Below are 16,543 nucleotides of genomic sequence, written 5' to 3'. Positions count from 1 at the left end.
TATCAACATTACCAGTGTGCCAGAGACATCATACTTAATCTTCACAGAGGTCCTGTAAGGCTATGATCACACCTGTTTTGCAACACTGAGCAGCTAAGTAACTTGCCAGAGTTCAGAACCTGAACCAAGACTGTGGGACTGCACAGTTCATTCTCCCTCACTGGTGAGCAGGTCCACAGGGAACAGCTTATGAAGGTGGTGGGGGAGGGGTGGATTTTAAAACATCAGGAAAGAGGCAGAGGTAGATCATTCACTCCCCGCAGGTGGCTCCTTCTGCCAAGAGTGACCTTACCTATCCTTACCTACCCTCCTGTCCCAGCTCAAACGCATCTTCTCCTGGAAGGCTATAGAGGGGTCTGCCCCATTCCTGCCTCATCTTCCCCGCTGAACTTGGAACTCCTCGAGGGCAGGGTTGGGTCCTACTCAAGGGGCATCCACAGAGCTGGCTCAGCAAGCGTACACTGGTCATCTGAGACTGCGCCCGCCCTTCCTCCCAGGCCAGTGCGCCTCCACCCCTTGGGTTTTTCCTCCGTGAACTCTGCTTCCTTTTCTTTCTTTTATCCCTCCTCCTTCTTCTCCTTCTTTTCCATGTGTCTTCTCCTCTCATCCTCTCTTCTCTCCATCCCAACCTCCCACTCCTTCCCACGCCCCACCTCCCCCAACCCCACCACCCCGCGCCGCCCCCAACCCTGGGCCGAGCAGGTGCAATTCCTCAGGCGGCCTACAGAGGGCGATGTGCCCCACCACTGGGCCGCGCCCCTCTGGCGCGCGCTTCCTGTGAGGTCAGGTGGGAGGAAACCGCCTGGAGCAGCCGGGAGTGGACGCCGCCGAGGCCGGGAGTCGCGCCTGCAGGTGAGTCGCCGCGCCGGGGAGGGAGCGCATCCCTCGCCGCAGCCTGGACCGGGACTTGGAGCCGGTGTCGGACTCCAGAGGCTGGGGTGGCGGCCTGGGCAGCGTCCCTCCCGCCCCCGGCCTGGAATGTCAGGTGCGCCGCGGGCCGGGCCCGCGGGTGGCCCACCCTGCGGGCCGCGCGATGACAAAGCACAAAGGGACTGCGTGCGACCACCATCTGCTCGGCTTGCGCCAGGGTCAGCGGGCTTCAGGAGGGGGACGCGCCTGGCCCGGGCTCCGGACTACGGGCGAGACAACAGGGGCTCCTGACCTTTTTTGGCATATATGTCACCAGTGCTATCTAGAACGTAGATGGACACTGAGGCTTATCTCCTGAGAACGAATGGCGTTTACCCAGACTCAAGGGGAGGAGTGGAGGGGCCCGCAGACCAGGTGTCCGCGGAGTGGAGCCTTTCGAGAGTCACCGCAGCAACCCCCCTCCCATATTTTGGGAAGGCTGGGCGCTGGGCCCATTAGCCAAGGTTGGACTGGTGTTTCCTGCGAAGTGAGGGACAGGTGAGGGGCGTGCCCTCTGCAGCAAAGGTATGCTTTTCTGAGCCAGCCCAGAGGTGCATGGTGGCTAGTGTGGTCTGCTGCTACCAGGCAGTGGTTGTAAAGTAACCCCCAAGTGACCCCCATCTCCCTGGGTGTTCCTGGGGAAGGCCCAGGTGGTGACATTGACTCCCTGGGGGAGCAACACACTCGACCCATTTTTTAGTGGAAGGGAAGTGGAACCCCATTGGGGATCCTGGTGCCCTGGACTCCCAGTTTAGTACCCAGAGAGGGCCCTAGAACCAGAGCTTCTGGCCTCCTGTTCTTTCTCTGCTGCCCATAGGTGTGATCCCGGGCAGGCCACTTAAGTCTCCCTGTGCCTCTGCCTGTGACACAGTGGCCGCGCTAGTACCCTCCACGGGGGAGTGTTGTGAGGCTTGAGTGAGGTGAGCCTTGCAGGATGAACTTTCCACGGGGCGTGGGCCACAGCAGGGGCTCAGTCCCAGTTGTGCTGTTGGCAGTGTAGTGATTGGCAATAAAACTTCCTTTGCCAAGGATCCTTTTGATAGTTTTCCTGGTGGACTCCATGTCTGAAATCTTTTTGCCTGGCAAACACCTTGCCTTTATTTCTCCCCTTTTTGTGAATCAGACATAGCATCTGCTCAGCGTGGGTCACCGCTGTGAGCATCACTGACCGCAAGCCTCCCTCAATTTCTGGTAAATTTTTTCCTTCAGGCTTTTTGAGGTCAGGGGAAGAATCCTCCATGGATCTTCATGAGTCTGGTCCCAGATCACTAACAGTTAAAGGTTTTGTGGTGGGGAGAACTTCTGCGCCACTTGGCTTCCATTAGCCTACCCACCCTGACCACACAATGCAGGTGCAGCCCATCAGGGACCCAGAGCGCCTGGGAGGATGGTGCGGATCTTGGCCAATGGGGAAATCGTGCAGGATGACGACCCCCGAGTGAGGACCACTACCCAGCCACCAAGAGGTAGCACTCCTCGACAGGTAAGTACTCATTTCCTGTGGAGTGGGACAGATGACCTCCTGTGTACTGGCTTACTCCTAGCTTCCAGGAGTCTCTCTTGCTGGTCACTAACCTTTTCTAGCCTGAAACCCTTTTTGCAGAGCGCTGGGTAAGACTTCGGGAAGATGCAGTGGCTTATTGTCTACCTCCCCAGATCTCCTTTCTCCAGGCAGCCTCCCCAGACTTCACACCCAAGAGCTCTCTCTCCTTTAACTTGGTTAGCAAATCTCACTGGAGCTGGCGTCTTTCTTTTAAGAGTGAGTTACATGACAGAGAAGCTGGAGAGGAAGTAGAGGAGATGAGCCCTGGGCACAGAATAATTATTTTAAAGGAGTGGCTGGGCGCGGTGGCTCACACCTGTAATCCTAGCAGTTTGGGAGGCTGAGGTGGGCGGATCACGAGGTCAGGAGTTTGAGACCAGCCTGACCAACATGGTGAAACCCCGTCTCTACTAAAAATACAAAATTAGCCAGGTGTGGTCATGCATGCTGTAATCCCAGCTACTCAGGAGGCTGAGGCAGAAGAATGGCTTCAACCCGGGAGGCAGAGGTTGCAGCGAGTCGAGATCGTGCCATTGCGCTCCAGCCTGGGCGACAGAGCGAGACTCCATCTCAAAAAAAAGAAAGGAGTGATGATAAATATTAAAAATGCCGGCCCTAGAGCCATGCCCTGTAGTCCAACCTGCCTCAACCATTTCCTCTCTCCTTTGTCCTGGGCCTGATGTAAGGAATATAGACTGGCATGTTTTGTGCTCTGAAAGCTTGTGACTTGGTTGTTGGGATTCTTATGAGTGGCATGGGGGATTGCTGAGAAAGGAGGGTGTGACCCTGGGTGGCTGTAGGAAGGGCAGGACGCAGCCTAGAGAGGTTGCCTCTTGGCTGGTGCCTCAACCCAAGGATTCATTCATCTGTCTCTGTCTTCATGTTCTAGAGCTTCCTCAACAGGGGCCATGGTGCTCCCCCAGGAGGTCCTGGCCCCCGCCAGCAGCAGGCAGGTGCCAGGCTGGGTGCTGCTCAGTCCCCCTTCAATGACCTCAACCGGCAGCTGGTGAACATGGGCTTTCCGCAGTGGCATCTCGGCAACCATGCTGTGGAGCCGGTGACCTCCATCCTGCTCCTCTTCCTGCTCATGATGCTTGGTGTTCGTGGCCTCCTCCTGGTGGGCCTTGTCTACCTGGTGTCCCACCTGAGTCAGCGGTGACCTCTGGGGGCTGATGCGGGTGGGCCTGTTGAGAGGGACTTGCTGGGCCTTGGTGTGAGAGCGGGCATATTGGGAGGGGATCTGGTGGTGCCTCGAAAGTGTGATCAGAGAGGGGACCACAGGTGTGTGTTTCCCCTTGTGGTAAGCATGAGGCAGAGGGAGACGTTAGTCCAGCATTTCCAAAGTGTGGGTAGATCCCTTGGCTCCCCTGACATATTCTGAGGTGGAATGGGGCTTGCATTAAGTAGCACAAAATCAGAGCAAGAACGTGATGCCCTTCCCAGTTGTCTCAATCCCTTTATGCCGAGAAGATCTCAGCTGGATGCCAACATGTTCCGATGCCTGTGGAAGACTTGCCGACGTCTCCTCTGCCTAGGGAGCAGGACTTAGGCTTAGGGCAGGTGGGGAAAATTCCAGACTTTTATAGCACTGTTTTTGTTTTAATGTTATATTTTTATTGGCTACCTATTGTTTAGGACAGGTGGTACTGGCATTCTATTTATTGTGACATTTTCAATAAATAGATTTAAGTAAAAATGACTCCATATAAAGAAATGTATAAATAACTGTACACCTGCACGCAGATCTGGAAAACATGGTAAAGAGGGATTGGGTTTGGGGAACAGGCAGCAGCAAGCATTTGACCTCAGAGGGTGGTTTCTAAGATTTTCTCAGTAGGATCGTAGAACTAGGAGAGAAAGTCTAGATGAGATCTGGCTTGGACCCCTTGCCTGATGTGTGGATAACTTCCAGCCTCACTCTGAGATGCCAGACATCATGGTCAGCTTTGTGGGGAGGGTTCCTGTGGCCAGAATGACTGGTGAGGCTGCAGGGTCGGGAGAGCCGGGGTGCAGGTCCGAGGTCTCCCTTGCTTAAGGAGACCTTCCTGACCAGAGGCTACTCAGCCTCTTTCACCCTCCAGAGGCTCCCATCACCCCTGGCTGCAGCGCATTCTCCTTAGAAAACAGTGCATATGGAACGAGGATGCCCTGCTTCTCTGGAGAGGAGGCCTTGAGTTTTGACATGTGAGCCCTGGGTCTGTGTGGAAGCCCTGCCTGGGGAGGCACTGGGTGGCTGAGGCTCCTGGCCACTGAGGGAGGAGGGTTATTTATAGGTTGGAGGGAGGCTGGTTGAGCCAAGGACTCCTGGCACCAGGTTTCTTATCCTTTTCTTGGGATCCGCTGGGTTTGGTTGTTTGCAGGGAGGAAGGCATGTTTTGGAGTTGCTGGGTCTGCGGGGGAGGATGGGAGCAAGAAGGAGCTTGAGGCCACCCCTCCATCTGAGAGCCTGCCATGCTGTCTGGAACAGAAGCTCCTCACCTGGGACCTGGACAAAGGGAGTTGGGGGCTCAGCCCTGCTGGTGTCTCAGCTGGTCCCCATGGCATCTCCTTCTGTCCTGATACTTCGGCCCACCCACTCGCCTGGCTCCAAGCCCCTGCAACTCCAGCCTGCCAGCCACAGGGAAGTTTCTGGCCATACCCCACTCTCCTAACTCCCTTCTCCCTCAGCTTCTCTTAGGGGTGGGTTTTCCCTTTCATTTTCCCCTTGCAAAGCTGCAGGACTCTGAAAAAATAAATGATGAGTGGAAAACCCCAATATATAAAATACCTTGAGGGGATATGAATCTGAGTCCTCACATTCAGGGCTGAGAACAATACCTTTTTCTAGAACTCAGTGTCCTTTCCCAAAGTCTAAGCCCGTTGAGAATTAGGGTCCGTTAGAGAAGGTAGGGGTGAGCAGGGCTTCCCTCTGCACCTGACTAGAAAGAGCGGGAGGAGAGGGGCCTCCCTGGCTTTAGGCAGCATGGTGGAGGTGGGCAGGGGCCACAGTGGGCAGAGATGGCTTCTCCTGAGGCTTGCTTGGTGCTTAGCCGGCCTAAGGGGCAGGGCTGGGGGCTGGAAGTCAGTTGGTGGGGACCAAGAGGCGGTGAAGGCTTGCCCTGTTTGTTGACTGAGCTCCAGGCCCCATAGAGCTGCTCTGGTTGGATTGGCCTCTTGGCCCTTCTCTGAGCCACCTGTGTTCTCTGCCTCACTTCCTAAGCCCAGTGTCTGAAAGGTACGCAGACAGAGGCAGCTTAGTGTGGGGAGGCGCCCCCTGGGGTCATGCAGCTTGCAGCTGGGAGTGGCCTGGGGCTGCGTACTTCCGGCCTGCCTGAAAGCGCTCAACGGGTCTCTCCCCTGCACCGACTGACTGAGGCCTCACAGGGGGTGGCTGTGCCCTGCACAGGCAGAGGCTAGGTCCTCTGGGAGGCCAGGTCAGAGCTGAGGGGCCTGAGTGAGCCTCTGCCTCGGTCTACTCAGCATCCTAATCAGAAGTTCACTGAGGGGGTGGGCTCTTCCTTGTCTGCCCACCGCCAGCTCTGCCCGCTGTGTGACAGGACCCCCACACTGAGCTGCCTGTCTTGTTCCAATCCTGCCCAAGAGGGCAGATTTCCAGGGAGGTTTCTGCTGATCCTCGAAGCCCTGCGTCTCCGTGGCAGGCTGGATTTCCAGCCCTGCTCCTGGGGAGAGCTGCTCCTACTCCCACCCATGTGAGCCAGCAGCTCAGATCCACTGGGCCTCCACAGCCTCTGTGGGGCTGAAGAGCGGAGTGCCCCACTGTGGGGAGTTGCTTTGACTCCTTGGTTGGGGCCACCCGGTGAGTAGAGCTGCTGGGGTCCGACTCGTCTGTTCTGCTCAATCTCGGGACCAGCCAGCCTCCTGGTCCCCTCCTCACATTCCAAGCCCTTGGCTCCCTAAGCTCCTCCCTCTCCATCCTCCAGCTAGTCCTGGAAGTGGGGACCATCATCTCCCTGAAGGGGACACCAAGCCTGAGATCAGGTGAAACAGTGGCTCTGGTTTTGCCAGTTCCCCCAAGCAACTGTCTCCCAGCTCCTGCCTCCCTCTGACTGGGGCCAGGATGGGGCCTTTTAGCATAGGTGGGGGCCGGGGATGTCGGGCTCCCTCTCTGGGGCCTTTCTAGCTCTATGGGTCTGAGGGGAAGCCCTGAGGCAGTGGCCAGGGCCTCTGTCCACTTGGATGCCTGAACTTGAGGACGGGAGGAAAGCTGCCCCTGCACTCTATGGCTCACCTGGTGGTACAGGAGGCCTGTTTGCAGGCCTGGCTCTGCTCTTTGTGGACAGTTCACATAGCGTCTTGAGCCTTGGTTTCCTCATCCCTGTGAAGGGATGACGATCTGGGCCCTGCCCACCTCTCAGAGCCTTTCAGGGGATCACCCAAAGCATGGTGGGTGAGAGGTGGGCAGAGGACCATGGAGAGGGGGACTGCGCCCACCCCCGAGCTGCCTCCACAGGTGCTGCACCATGGCCCACAGCTTCTGTACTGGCAACTTTGGCTCCAGAGTGGCCGCCTTGTCCCAGGCACCTGGGAGCCCTGACTGGGGCAGTGCTGGGCTTCTGAGAGCAGGGTTGCCCCTCCTGCAGCTGTTAGAGAAGAAACAGAGCCACTTCGCTGTGCTCCTAGAAGCTGAGGGGCTTGTTGCTGGTGTTGAGTGTCAGGACTGGATGATGTTTGTTGAGAGTGTATGGAGTGCCTGGCCCTGTGCTAAGCATTTATGTCATTTAATTGTCACTAGCACCTTATGACATAAGTACTGTCACTGTCATCTTTATTTCATGGCAGAGGACATGGCAGAGGGTTTATAACTTGCTGTAGGACCCAAAGCGAGCTGGGTGGAGCTAGGATTCAAACAGAGGCCCACAGCCCATGCTCTTGACCACTCCTCTGTTTTACCTCTGGCTGTACCCGCATCAGCGTCGTCTGGAAACCTGCTGCAGATGCAGATGCCCAGCTGCACTATCTGCTGAGACCTGCCTGCAGCCCCATGGGATCAGCTGTGTGGGGGCAGAGGGCACAGAGGTGGGTGCGAGGATACTGACTGCAGCTGCCCAGCTGGGTGGCCTCAGTGGCTTCCCAGCCGTGGGCCGCAGTCATGAAGATTTAGCTCTCTTCCCTGCATTCCCGAATGCATATTTTAATTGCAAAGTGACAAATCCAGTTATCTCTCAAAGGGTTGAGTGGGGGCAGGGGAGGGAGGCAGCAGAGCTCTGCTGCCAAAACTAGATAGAGAATCTGCAGCCTGTCCAGACAGTAGGACAAGCAAGCCTACCCCACCTGGTGCTGCCACCCAGTGCACAAAAGAGCAGCAAGAGAAAGTTCAAGAAGCAGGTAGAGGGAGAGCTTCAAAGAATTACAAAGGGGGTGTGTATGGAGGGGTGTGTGTGTGCCTCTGAGCCTCTGCTTTGAGACTGGGGGCAGAGCTGAAAGCAGATGGCTTTAGGGACTCAGAACTTGGAAGGAGAAGGGTGGAGCTGCTTGAGATGAAGCCGGAGGGCCACTGCCTCAAGTGCCCAGGCAGGTGGGGCACAGGGCTGGTTGCATTGGCCCTGTGGCCAGCTTCAGTCCCTCTGGTGGGCAGGGGCCCTGCTGGGGGCTGAATGCCTGCTTCCCATTCCTGGCTTCAGCTCTATTAACCAGAGATCTTGGCACGACCCAGCATCTCCCTAAACCTCCGTGTCCTCATCTGCACCTCCCAGGGTGAGAGAATCAAGTACATTAATTCATGGGAAGCACTTAGCCGTTTCTGGCACAGGTTAGTACTCAATGTTACTGTATTCACAGAGCAATGGTATTAGGACTCACTTAACATTTTTTTTTTTAATGGCGGCTCACATCTTAAATTACTGTTTTAAAAGGAAGCTTCATGTTACTATTGTAAATGGAAAGCCAGCACTACTTGCCGTTCACAGTAGGTATTCGTACACATGAATTCAGGACAGAAAAACGAATGATATTCCATTTTAGCTAGTCACTGCTGTTGTCCAAGCCCTTAGCCTGATGCCTGCTTTCTTTGTTAAAACAAAAGTCAGTTTATGAAGATTGGGAGTGGTACTGAAGCCTCACTGGCTCCTCACTGAGACATTCTCCTCAATGGATTCAGAGGACGGAAGAGAAACGAAAGAAGAATGACTTCCTCACCGTATGATTCGGTGCTGTGTTTGTAAATTGTTTATAATCGTCGTGTGCACCACTCCAAATTGTTTCACACCCTGGCAGGTAACAGTACCCCACAACTGTAGGAAACATGGTATGATCTTGAGCAAGCTATTTTAAAAGTCTCACTCTTTGTAAAGTAATGCATTTGTGTGGTTCAAAGATGATATAATATACAAATGTATATAGAGAAAAGCCTTTCTCCCTCCTCTGTCCCCATCCATCCACCCTTCCTCCACTCCACTATAACTACTGTTCTTAGTGTCTTCTAAGTACTTCCAGAATTTAGTTATGTAAATATGAGCAAACATGAATATACTATTTTTTCTTTTTTTAAAAAATACAAATAATAGAAAATTTGGCACGGTTTTCTCTGCCTTTTGCATTTTTCATTCAGCAATAATATATCCTGGAATGTTTTGTATGAGTACATGAAGAGCGTTTTCATCCTGTAGTATTTTGGTGTTTGAGTTGTCGACCCTCTCTTGGGCTCACCTGTACCATAGGGGATTGACTCAGTTGACCCTCAGGGCCTTGCAGCTCTGACCCTGAACCAACCCACGGGGTTTTTCTCTGAAATGTGGGGATCTTGACAGAACTGTCTCCCCTTTTCCAGGGCCCGAGGGGGGCTGTCACAACCTGATAGGGTTTCTCAGTCTCCTTTGCAGTTGGATAGGGTGCAATTTCTGCCCTCAACTGGCTCCCTGCAGTGGCCTCACCTGAACACTGCCTCCTGGCTCACACTGCACTCTGAGATGAGCTGAGAGGGCCTCTCCACAACCTCTGACAGGCAGGGAGTGACCCCCTTCTGGCCTCCTCCATTCTGGAAAAACAAACAGGCTGGGCTAGACTTCCACGAAGGCCGCTTTCAGCTCTGAGACTGACCCCTACCATGGAGGGCCTTGCCCTTAGTAGACACTTGATGGACTTTGCTGCTGCCTGGCTTGGCATTGCCAACGTCGCTGTCCCCATTTCCTCTAATACCCTATTTTCTTTCTTTTTTGAAATTCAATTTTTCAGTTCAGGGGTACGTGTGCAGGTTTATTGTATAGGTAAACTGGTGTCATGGGGGTTTGTTGTACAGATTATTTCATCACCCAGGTATTCAGCCTAGTACCCATTCATTATTTTTCCTGATCCTCTCCCTCCTCTCACACTCCACCCTCTGAAAGACCCCAGTGTATGTTGTTCCCTTTTATGTGTCCATGTAACAACCCATTTTCATGAACATCTGGATTAAGGAGGTTAAGAAAAGCCTTGAAGAGCGACCAGGACCACAGCTTTCCTTAGCTCTGAACTGGCTGATGAGCTCCCAATGCCCTTTTGCAGGGACCCCACCACCTTGGTGTGCAGACCCGAAAAGCTGTGGAAGTTGTCTCGTGGCGCCATCTGGTGGAATTTCTGGACAGGAGCAGGAACTCCCTCCGGCAAATAACACTACAAATGGATTCATCTGCCCTCCTGCTCCCGGCGAGTGCTCACCTCAGTCAGCCTGGGCTTGGGATTACCTTGTATTTTGGAAAGCTTTCTGGTGGAGAGCATGCACAATTCCATTATAATTTCTCATTCACTGTGGTTTCGTCCTGGGCTGAGCCTAGTGCCAGGAACATTCATAAGTTTTGTTTCATTTCATCTTCTCCCAAGCAAAGAAAAATAGATGTCCTTCCTAAAGTAATTTATATGTGGCCACACAGTTGGCAGGCAGCAGATCTGCAGCCTGCCTCACCAGCCTCCAGCAAACTGAATCTGGGAGCCCTAGGGAGGGCGGAAGATGGCTGTGGAACCTCAGGGAGAGGGTTTGTCACTGGGGTCCAGTCTTGAACCAGACCTTCCAGGATTTGAGTTTTCAGCCTAGGAGACAGAGTGAGAAGTTTTAGACTTGGTTATTTTGTAGCTCAGGGTTGCTGTGATCATGTTAGGTGACCCCAGTGGGAGGGGCTTGCTCACTGTTTAAGGCTGCACTCTCTCTAGGTGGGGGTGGCTACATCTAGCCCGGCCTCACCCAGTGCAGCACCCACCAACACCTCACAGTTGCCTGTCCTTACTCAGGGCCTCGTGCCGGGTGGTTCCTCTCGATGAACGTGATATTTGTGGCATGGGGTCCATTGCCTAGCTCTTGTCTTTTTCATTCGCGCAAGAAGCACGCGAATCAGACAGGCTCCCCACTTGGTAGCTGTGTGCCTTTGGGCAAGTTCCTTACTGTGCCTCATCTGTGAAATGGGGATGATGTGTCATCTAGGGTGGTGTTGAACTCCAAATGGAAGACGCATATGCAGTTCCTGGCGGGTAGCAGCATGTCATGGATGAGGGTTTGTATCAGATCACCTCCTGCAGGGCCCATTAGTGAAAATTGTCTGCCCTCAGTCAAGAAAACGTAAAATGCAATTTGCTTTTGAAATTCTGGGAGGAAAAAAAAGGAAAAATTTCCCAATATGTCTGCTTACCAGTATCGTGCAGTTAAGACATCTGCCTCTGAGGCATGGTCTGTGTGAGCGTGCTCGTCGGTCTATGAGAAGGTGTGTTTGTTTTTTCTTTTTTGCAGCTTTGAGCCCAACGAATCCTGAGAAATCACTTTCTTCTGATGAAGTGGCTAAAATCTGGACGCTGTCAGCAAGAGAACATACAAGCCAACCACAAGCGCCTGTGACAGGGTGTTCCTCTTCCTCTGATAGTGGTTCTCAACCCAGCCACACCACCAGTTCATCTGGGCAGCTTTAAAACATGCAGCCTGGGTTCCAGTTCCAGAGCCATGAGCCAGCCTTCCTCCAGGTGAGAGCCGCCCTGTCCCCGGGGAGCAGGGTTTGTGGCTCCTTCCCTCTCACATGCCAGACTGAGTTTCCGAGGGCGGGGATCATGCTCCGTTCTTTTTTGTATTCCCAGTCCCAGACAGAGGCCCTGGCCCTTTGTCAAAACTTGGGAACTGCTCTGCAAACTGCATGAGAAGGCATGAGTAGGCATGAGTCACCAGCCCAACTAAAGAGAGGAGGGGACCCCAAAAGCAGAGCCCATTCTTCCTGCCTTGACTGGGTTGGATCATGGCGACTTCTCTGTCACCTGTGCACTCAGGAACATTATTCTCAAGTTGTAAGTGCAGGCAGCTCTACCCCGCAGCACGTGTGGGATAAAGAAGGAGGGAAGAAAGAAAGGAGGGAGGAGGCGGGGAGGGAGGGAAGAATGAAAGAACCTAGGTCAGTAGTATAAATGTAGCCCTGAGCCGGGCGTCCCAAGGCTCCCCGTGACATCTGCCTGTATCCCAGCATCTCTTTTAAATGAAGAAGCAGCCTTCCTTGAAGACCCACCAGCTGGGAACTGCTGCCCACTCCCGAAGCCTGGGGAGGGCTTCTCTCTTCCTCCTCTGCTCCACTTGCTTCTCCTTGGAGTCAGGTGACAGGGCAGGCCCAGCCCAGGGTGCAAAGGGTGCAGTGACCCTGGGACACAGGGATGTCATGGGAGTGACTCATTGTGGCCTCGCAGCTCAGGAAGGGGATGCATGTGCTGTCTCCTTGCCTCTGCCTTATTCCAGGGAAGTTAGACTCTTGCCTTTTGCTCCCAAGCCCTTGAGAAACCAGGGCCGGATCTACTTGGGCTGTAACTACCAGTGCCCTGGTTATGCTGGAGTTAGAAACTCAAATGCCCTCAGGGACCAGATAGGTGCCAGAGAACCGTGTGAAGCAGCTGGGTCCCAGGCACCAGGGAGGGGTGTGGTCTGTGGAGGACTGGACGGGGCAGACCCTCCTAAAGGCTTCGTGGAGCTGCACAACACCTTGCGGGGTAAGGCCGCTGCCACTGCAGCAGGGATATTGGCGCTCCTCCTGGCTCAGAGCAGGCCCTGGGGTCTATGTACTGGCTCCTCCTCCCCCAGGAGCTGCGTGGCCTCAGGGAATTTAGCCCCTCCCCTAAGCCTCAGTTTTCTCTATAAATGGGGAAAATAATGTCCTCTCGTGGGGTTGACATGCAGGAAAAGGGGAAGTTTTATGTTCCTTACATATTTCATACTGATATGTTCTTGATATAGCACCTCTATTTGTTTTCTGTGCTGTGTCACAAATCACCAAAAATTTAGCAGCTTAAAACAACACACATTTAATATCTCACAGTTTCTGGGCATGGCTTAGCAAGTCCTCTGCAGAGCTGGCGACAGTGCCAGTCAGAGCTAGATTCTCATCTGGAGGCTTAACGGGGGAGGGTCCACTTCCAAGCCCCCTAGATTACTTATTGAAAGAATAAGCTGCACTTTCTTGCGGGTATAGGACTCATTGCAACTTGTTTCTTCACAGCTAGCAATGGAGAGAGACTCCAGAGCTAGCTCTAGGCATCGCCTCCCCTTTGCCGCATTCTGTTGGTTGGAAGCCATTCACAGGCCCCACTCACCTGGGGAGGGGATCACAGAAACGCATGAACACCAGAGGCTGGGATCATGGGGTCACGTTAAGTCCATCCACCATAGCTCCTGATAGCTTGATGGCCACGATTACAATTGATTGGGTGCCTACCATGTACCAGGCAGGGTGTAGAGGATTTCACATTTATTATCCCGTCTATTTAAGTTGTTGTATTGATAACCTAGACTCAGAAAGGCCAGGCAACTTACCTGAACTCACTCAGCTATTAAGTGGCGGGATTTAAACCCAGGTCCCTCTGCTCCCCGTGTCTTGGGTCTTCCTTGGACATTACACTCAAGGCCACGGTCAGCATCAAGCTGTCCCCGAGGAGTCCTCCAATACCTTAAGGTACTTGTTTCAGAAGTCACTTATCTCCCAGGGCCTGTTCAGTCAGGCCCTGTCCTTGGCTGCTGAGTCTCTGTCTGACCTTCCTTTGGCTCTGTCCTCAGATGTCTCAGAAATGGTTCAAGCTTCTTGTCCCTTGATTTGTCTGTCCAATGATTCTTCTGTCTCCTCTCAACTCCTTCCTGCTTAATCAGCTAATTCCACAAATAGCCACTGATACTCCCTTCTATAGGAAGACCCTGTGCTGGGTGCTGCCCTCCATCTTCCCCCAGGGTTCTTACAGTCTAATGAAGAGGCGGTGTGTGCAACACTAACTCCAGTTCAGCAGTTCAACGAAAACAACACCATCTTTAGACAATATAAAAGTCATTTTCTCTCTGTAAGTTAGGAATAGAGAATACAGAGGGGGCTTAGGTACCTTCACAAGGTTATCAGGAATGCAGGCCCCTCATCCAGCAGCTGTGCCTCATCGTTCAAGATGGCTGCAAAGCTCCAGCCATTGTGCTGTCATTCCCATCAGCAGGAAGAAGAAAGAGGCAAAGACAAATCATCCCTGACCACCCAGACGAGGTCAGCTTCCTATTCATATGCTCTCTTGGCACCTTTGCTTCCCCATCACAATGCAGAGAAACTCATTCTTTGTGTCCTTGTTTGATGTTTATTCACCACTCTCCCTTGCCTCCCACCAGGTTAGAAGCTCCAAGAAATCTGGCATCGTGTCTCTCTTCTTTGCTGTTCTAGTCCTGCGGTCCACCGCAGTGCTTGGCATGTGGTAGGTGCTCAATAAGTAGTTATTGATGGAAGGAACACTCAAGATTGCACTTTAAACGTGCTCTTAATATTGGGATGAGTCAGAGTTGGCCTGGCCCAAATCTGGAATCTTCTGAATTGAGTCTATGATGATGAGTGCTGCTAAGGGTTGTACATACATGACCTTGCTTAATCCTCAGCAGAACCCTCAGGGGAAGATTCTGCCATTTTCTTCAACTAGCAAATGAGAAGACGTCATGAGGTTATGGAACACTAAACAGGAAAGCTGTGATTTGAACTTGGCTCTCCAACTCAGAACCTCTATTTACTTACCTAGTGACTGTCCAGGACACCAGGGTGACCACAGTCCCCTCCAGGCCCCCCTCCTGCAGCCCTGGCTAGCTCCCTCGATTGCCAGCAGGCAGCTCAGTAGCCGTGTGTTCAGTCACAGTGCTGAGGAAGCATCATACACTTGGCCCCTTGTCCTGAAGTGGGGCTTCACCTGCAGAAAATGGAGGAAGGGCAGGAGGTGCCAGCATCAACTGGGAGAATGCCAGTTCTCCAGCGCTCCTCCTCCTCTAGCAGATTTCTAGGAGTCTTGTGGTCCAGGGGTTCTTTCAGACTACAGATGAAGGCTGGTGGGGCTGCCGTGCTCTCGGAGGAGGGTTGGAGCATGCCTTGCAGTGGGTGCTGTGTGTGCTGTGGTTTCCATTTCTGCCCACTTCTTGGCGGGCCCGCCTAATAAGGGGAAGGTGATGGGAAACTGATACCTGTCTGTGCTGGGCCCCCTTGAACCATGTGGGGCTTATAGAGACCCTGGGCCATGGAGAGGTTCTGAGGGCCACTGGAGGAGGGGTCCTAGCTTCTCCCCTCAGACTCCACAGAATACCCCAGGTAGGGACTAGATTCTGGCTGGAGTCAAGGTGCTCAGAGCTTTGCTGGGCAATTTGGTCTAAGCCTCTGTTGCACAGATGGGACACTGAAGGCCAGTGAGGCAACGGGCTTGCCAAGATCACACAGCCCGTCAGTGTCAGAGCTGGCGCTGGCTCTCTAAACTGGATGCGCTCTGTGGCTCCTTTGACTGAACAGTTCATCCGGCCCACAGGCCATTGGAGGGGCATTTGGTGGAGGGTCCTAGTTTGATGCCTGGCTTGAAGATCGGGTTCCTGGCTCTGCTGTGGAGGTCCTGCTGGGACCAGCCAGTTCTGATCATGGCTGCCAGAAGGTGGTGCTAGGCACCCAGTTGCCACTTAAGTTCAAGAAAAAGAGAATGGCAACCCGGGGTCTGGGTATAATTAGCGGAAGAAGCCGGTTTTGGAGCTCAGCTTCCAATCACCCTCCCGCCCTGGCACGCTTGTGTGTGGGCACCCAGGGGCAGGGGAGCAACTGGAGACTGCACATTGGGTTCCTCTGGTCCCAGATCCTTTGACAGGTTGCAGTATGGGCAGTGAATGGGCGCCCAGATGTGCTCCATTTACTCATCTTGACTAGATGATAACCAGAGATGGAATAAAAGCAGCCAGGATGGGTGGGTGCCTATCTCCAACAGCGAGACTCAGCCTGGGCTCCAGCTCAGGCCTTTCCACCTGGCTCAGCTCCCAGGTGCACCCCTTGCATGGCACAGAGCACTTCGTCCCCTGCTGGGGAAGGGCCAGAGAGCTCAGGGTGCCCCTGAGAGAGGCTGTCTCATTCTTGGGAACTTCCCCTCCTCCCTTCACATTTCCTGCTCTCTCTCCACCTCTCCTTCCTGTCCTCTCACCTCGCTCATCTCTCCTGCCCCTTCTTTTTCCTCATGCTCACCTCGTCCCAGTTCCCCCAGGGACCCTGCGGGTCTAGTCCCCACCCCCAACACCTCATCTGCAGAGGCAAACAGGGACCAATATCAGTGAATTTCTAGGATGTGGTTTCCATGGTGACGGTACATCTCCTGCCTCCTTGGTGCTCAGCCCTGGACAGGTTGCCGTGGAGACTCTCACCTCATTGAGGAGTGATTTGTGGGACTGTTTTTCTTCTTTACTTCATCTTCTTCTGTCCAGAAATTCTGCCAGGCCAGACAGCATTTTCCCCACTCCTGGCAAACCTGGGAGCCTTCTCCAAAGGGCTTCCCACCCAGGGTCACTGAGGCCTGGAAAGAATTTTATTTATATGAGGTATTCCTGATAACCTTCTCCGCCTTTCATAGGGTGCGTGAGTGGTCACCACAGAGAAACAGGCCAAAGCTGACCCGATGCCCACCTTTTCTGCCCACAGTGTCCTTCCACGCCCCTGACTTGTTCCATGCAGTCAATGCACGCCAACCCTGAGAGCTTCTGCTCGGTGGCCATTTTCCTTAAGCGTCTTTGGAGAAACAGTGACAGTGAGAGGGTAAGGTGGAAATAATGAGCACAGTGAATCCAGGCAAAAGAGGTAGGTTAGAAGGGGGAGAAGTACCAGAAAGGGAGGAATGAGAGGTGGGCAGACTGGG

At 53.5% G+C, this 16,543-nt stretch overlaps 1 protein-coding gene and 1 long non-coding RNA gene across 3 annotated transcripts; both read left to right on the top strand.

Annotated features, from left to right (window-relative positions):
• The first annotated feature begins 734 nt into the window (after nt 1-734).
• Nucleotides 735-4,148, top strand: FAM241B (family with sequence similarity 241 member B). The gene is made up of 3 exons (XM_050805257.1): nt 735-852; nt 2,262-2,392; nt 3,342-4,148. Exons 2-3 carry the CDS (start codon nt 2,297-2,299, stop codon nt 3,609-3,611), a joined length of 366 nt encoding a protein of 121 aa, XP_050661214.1. The 5' UTR covers nt 735-852; nt 2,262-2,296; the 3' UTR covers nt 3,612-4,148.
• A 430-nt stretch (nt 4,149-4,578) lies between these two features.
• LOC126963186 (uncharacterized) lies at nt 4,579-10,066 on the top strand. 2 transcript variants are annotated; one of them, XR_007728971.1, is made up of 4 exons: nt 4,579-4,636; nt 4,813-7,468; nt 8,074-8,665; nt 9,932-10,066. It is a non-coding gene; the product is annotated as an uncharacterized LOC126963186 (long non-coding RNA). The 2 variants fall into 2 exon arrangements; XR_007728970.1 differs by having other exon boundaries at nt 4,630-7,468.
• Nucleotides 10,067-16,543: the final 6,477 nt, after the last annotated feature.

Source organism: Macaca thibetana, chromosome 9, assembly GCF_024542745.1.
Source record: "Macaca thibetana thibetana isolate TM-01 chromosome 9, ASM2454274v1, whole genome shotgun sequence".
In the NCBI taxonomy this organism is placed as follows: Eukaryota; Metazoa; Chordata; class Mammalia; order Primates; family Cercopithecidae; genus Macaca; species Macaca thibetana.
This window is presented reverse-complemented; position numbering and strand designations above follow the sequence as displayed.

What these genes read in the sequence shown, in the direction of transcription:
- FAM241B (XM_050805257.1), top strand. Translation starts at nt 2,297, where the DNA reads ATGGTGCGGATCTTGGCCAATGGGGAAATCGTGCAGGATGACGACCCC. An exon ending in GAGGTAGCACTCCTCGACAG is followed by an intron (nt 2,393 to 3,341) that starts GTAAGTACTCAT and finishes TTCATGTTCTAG; the next exon opens with AGCTTCCTCAACAGGGGCCA.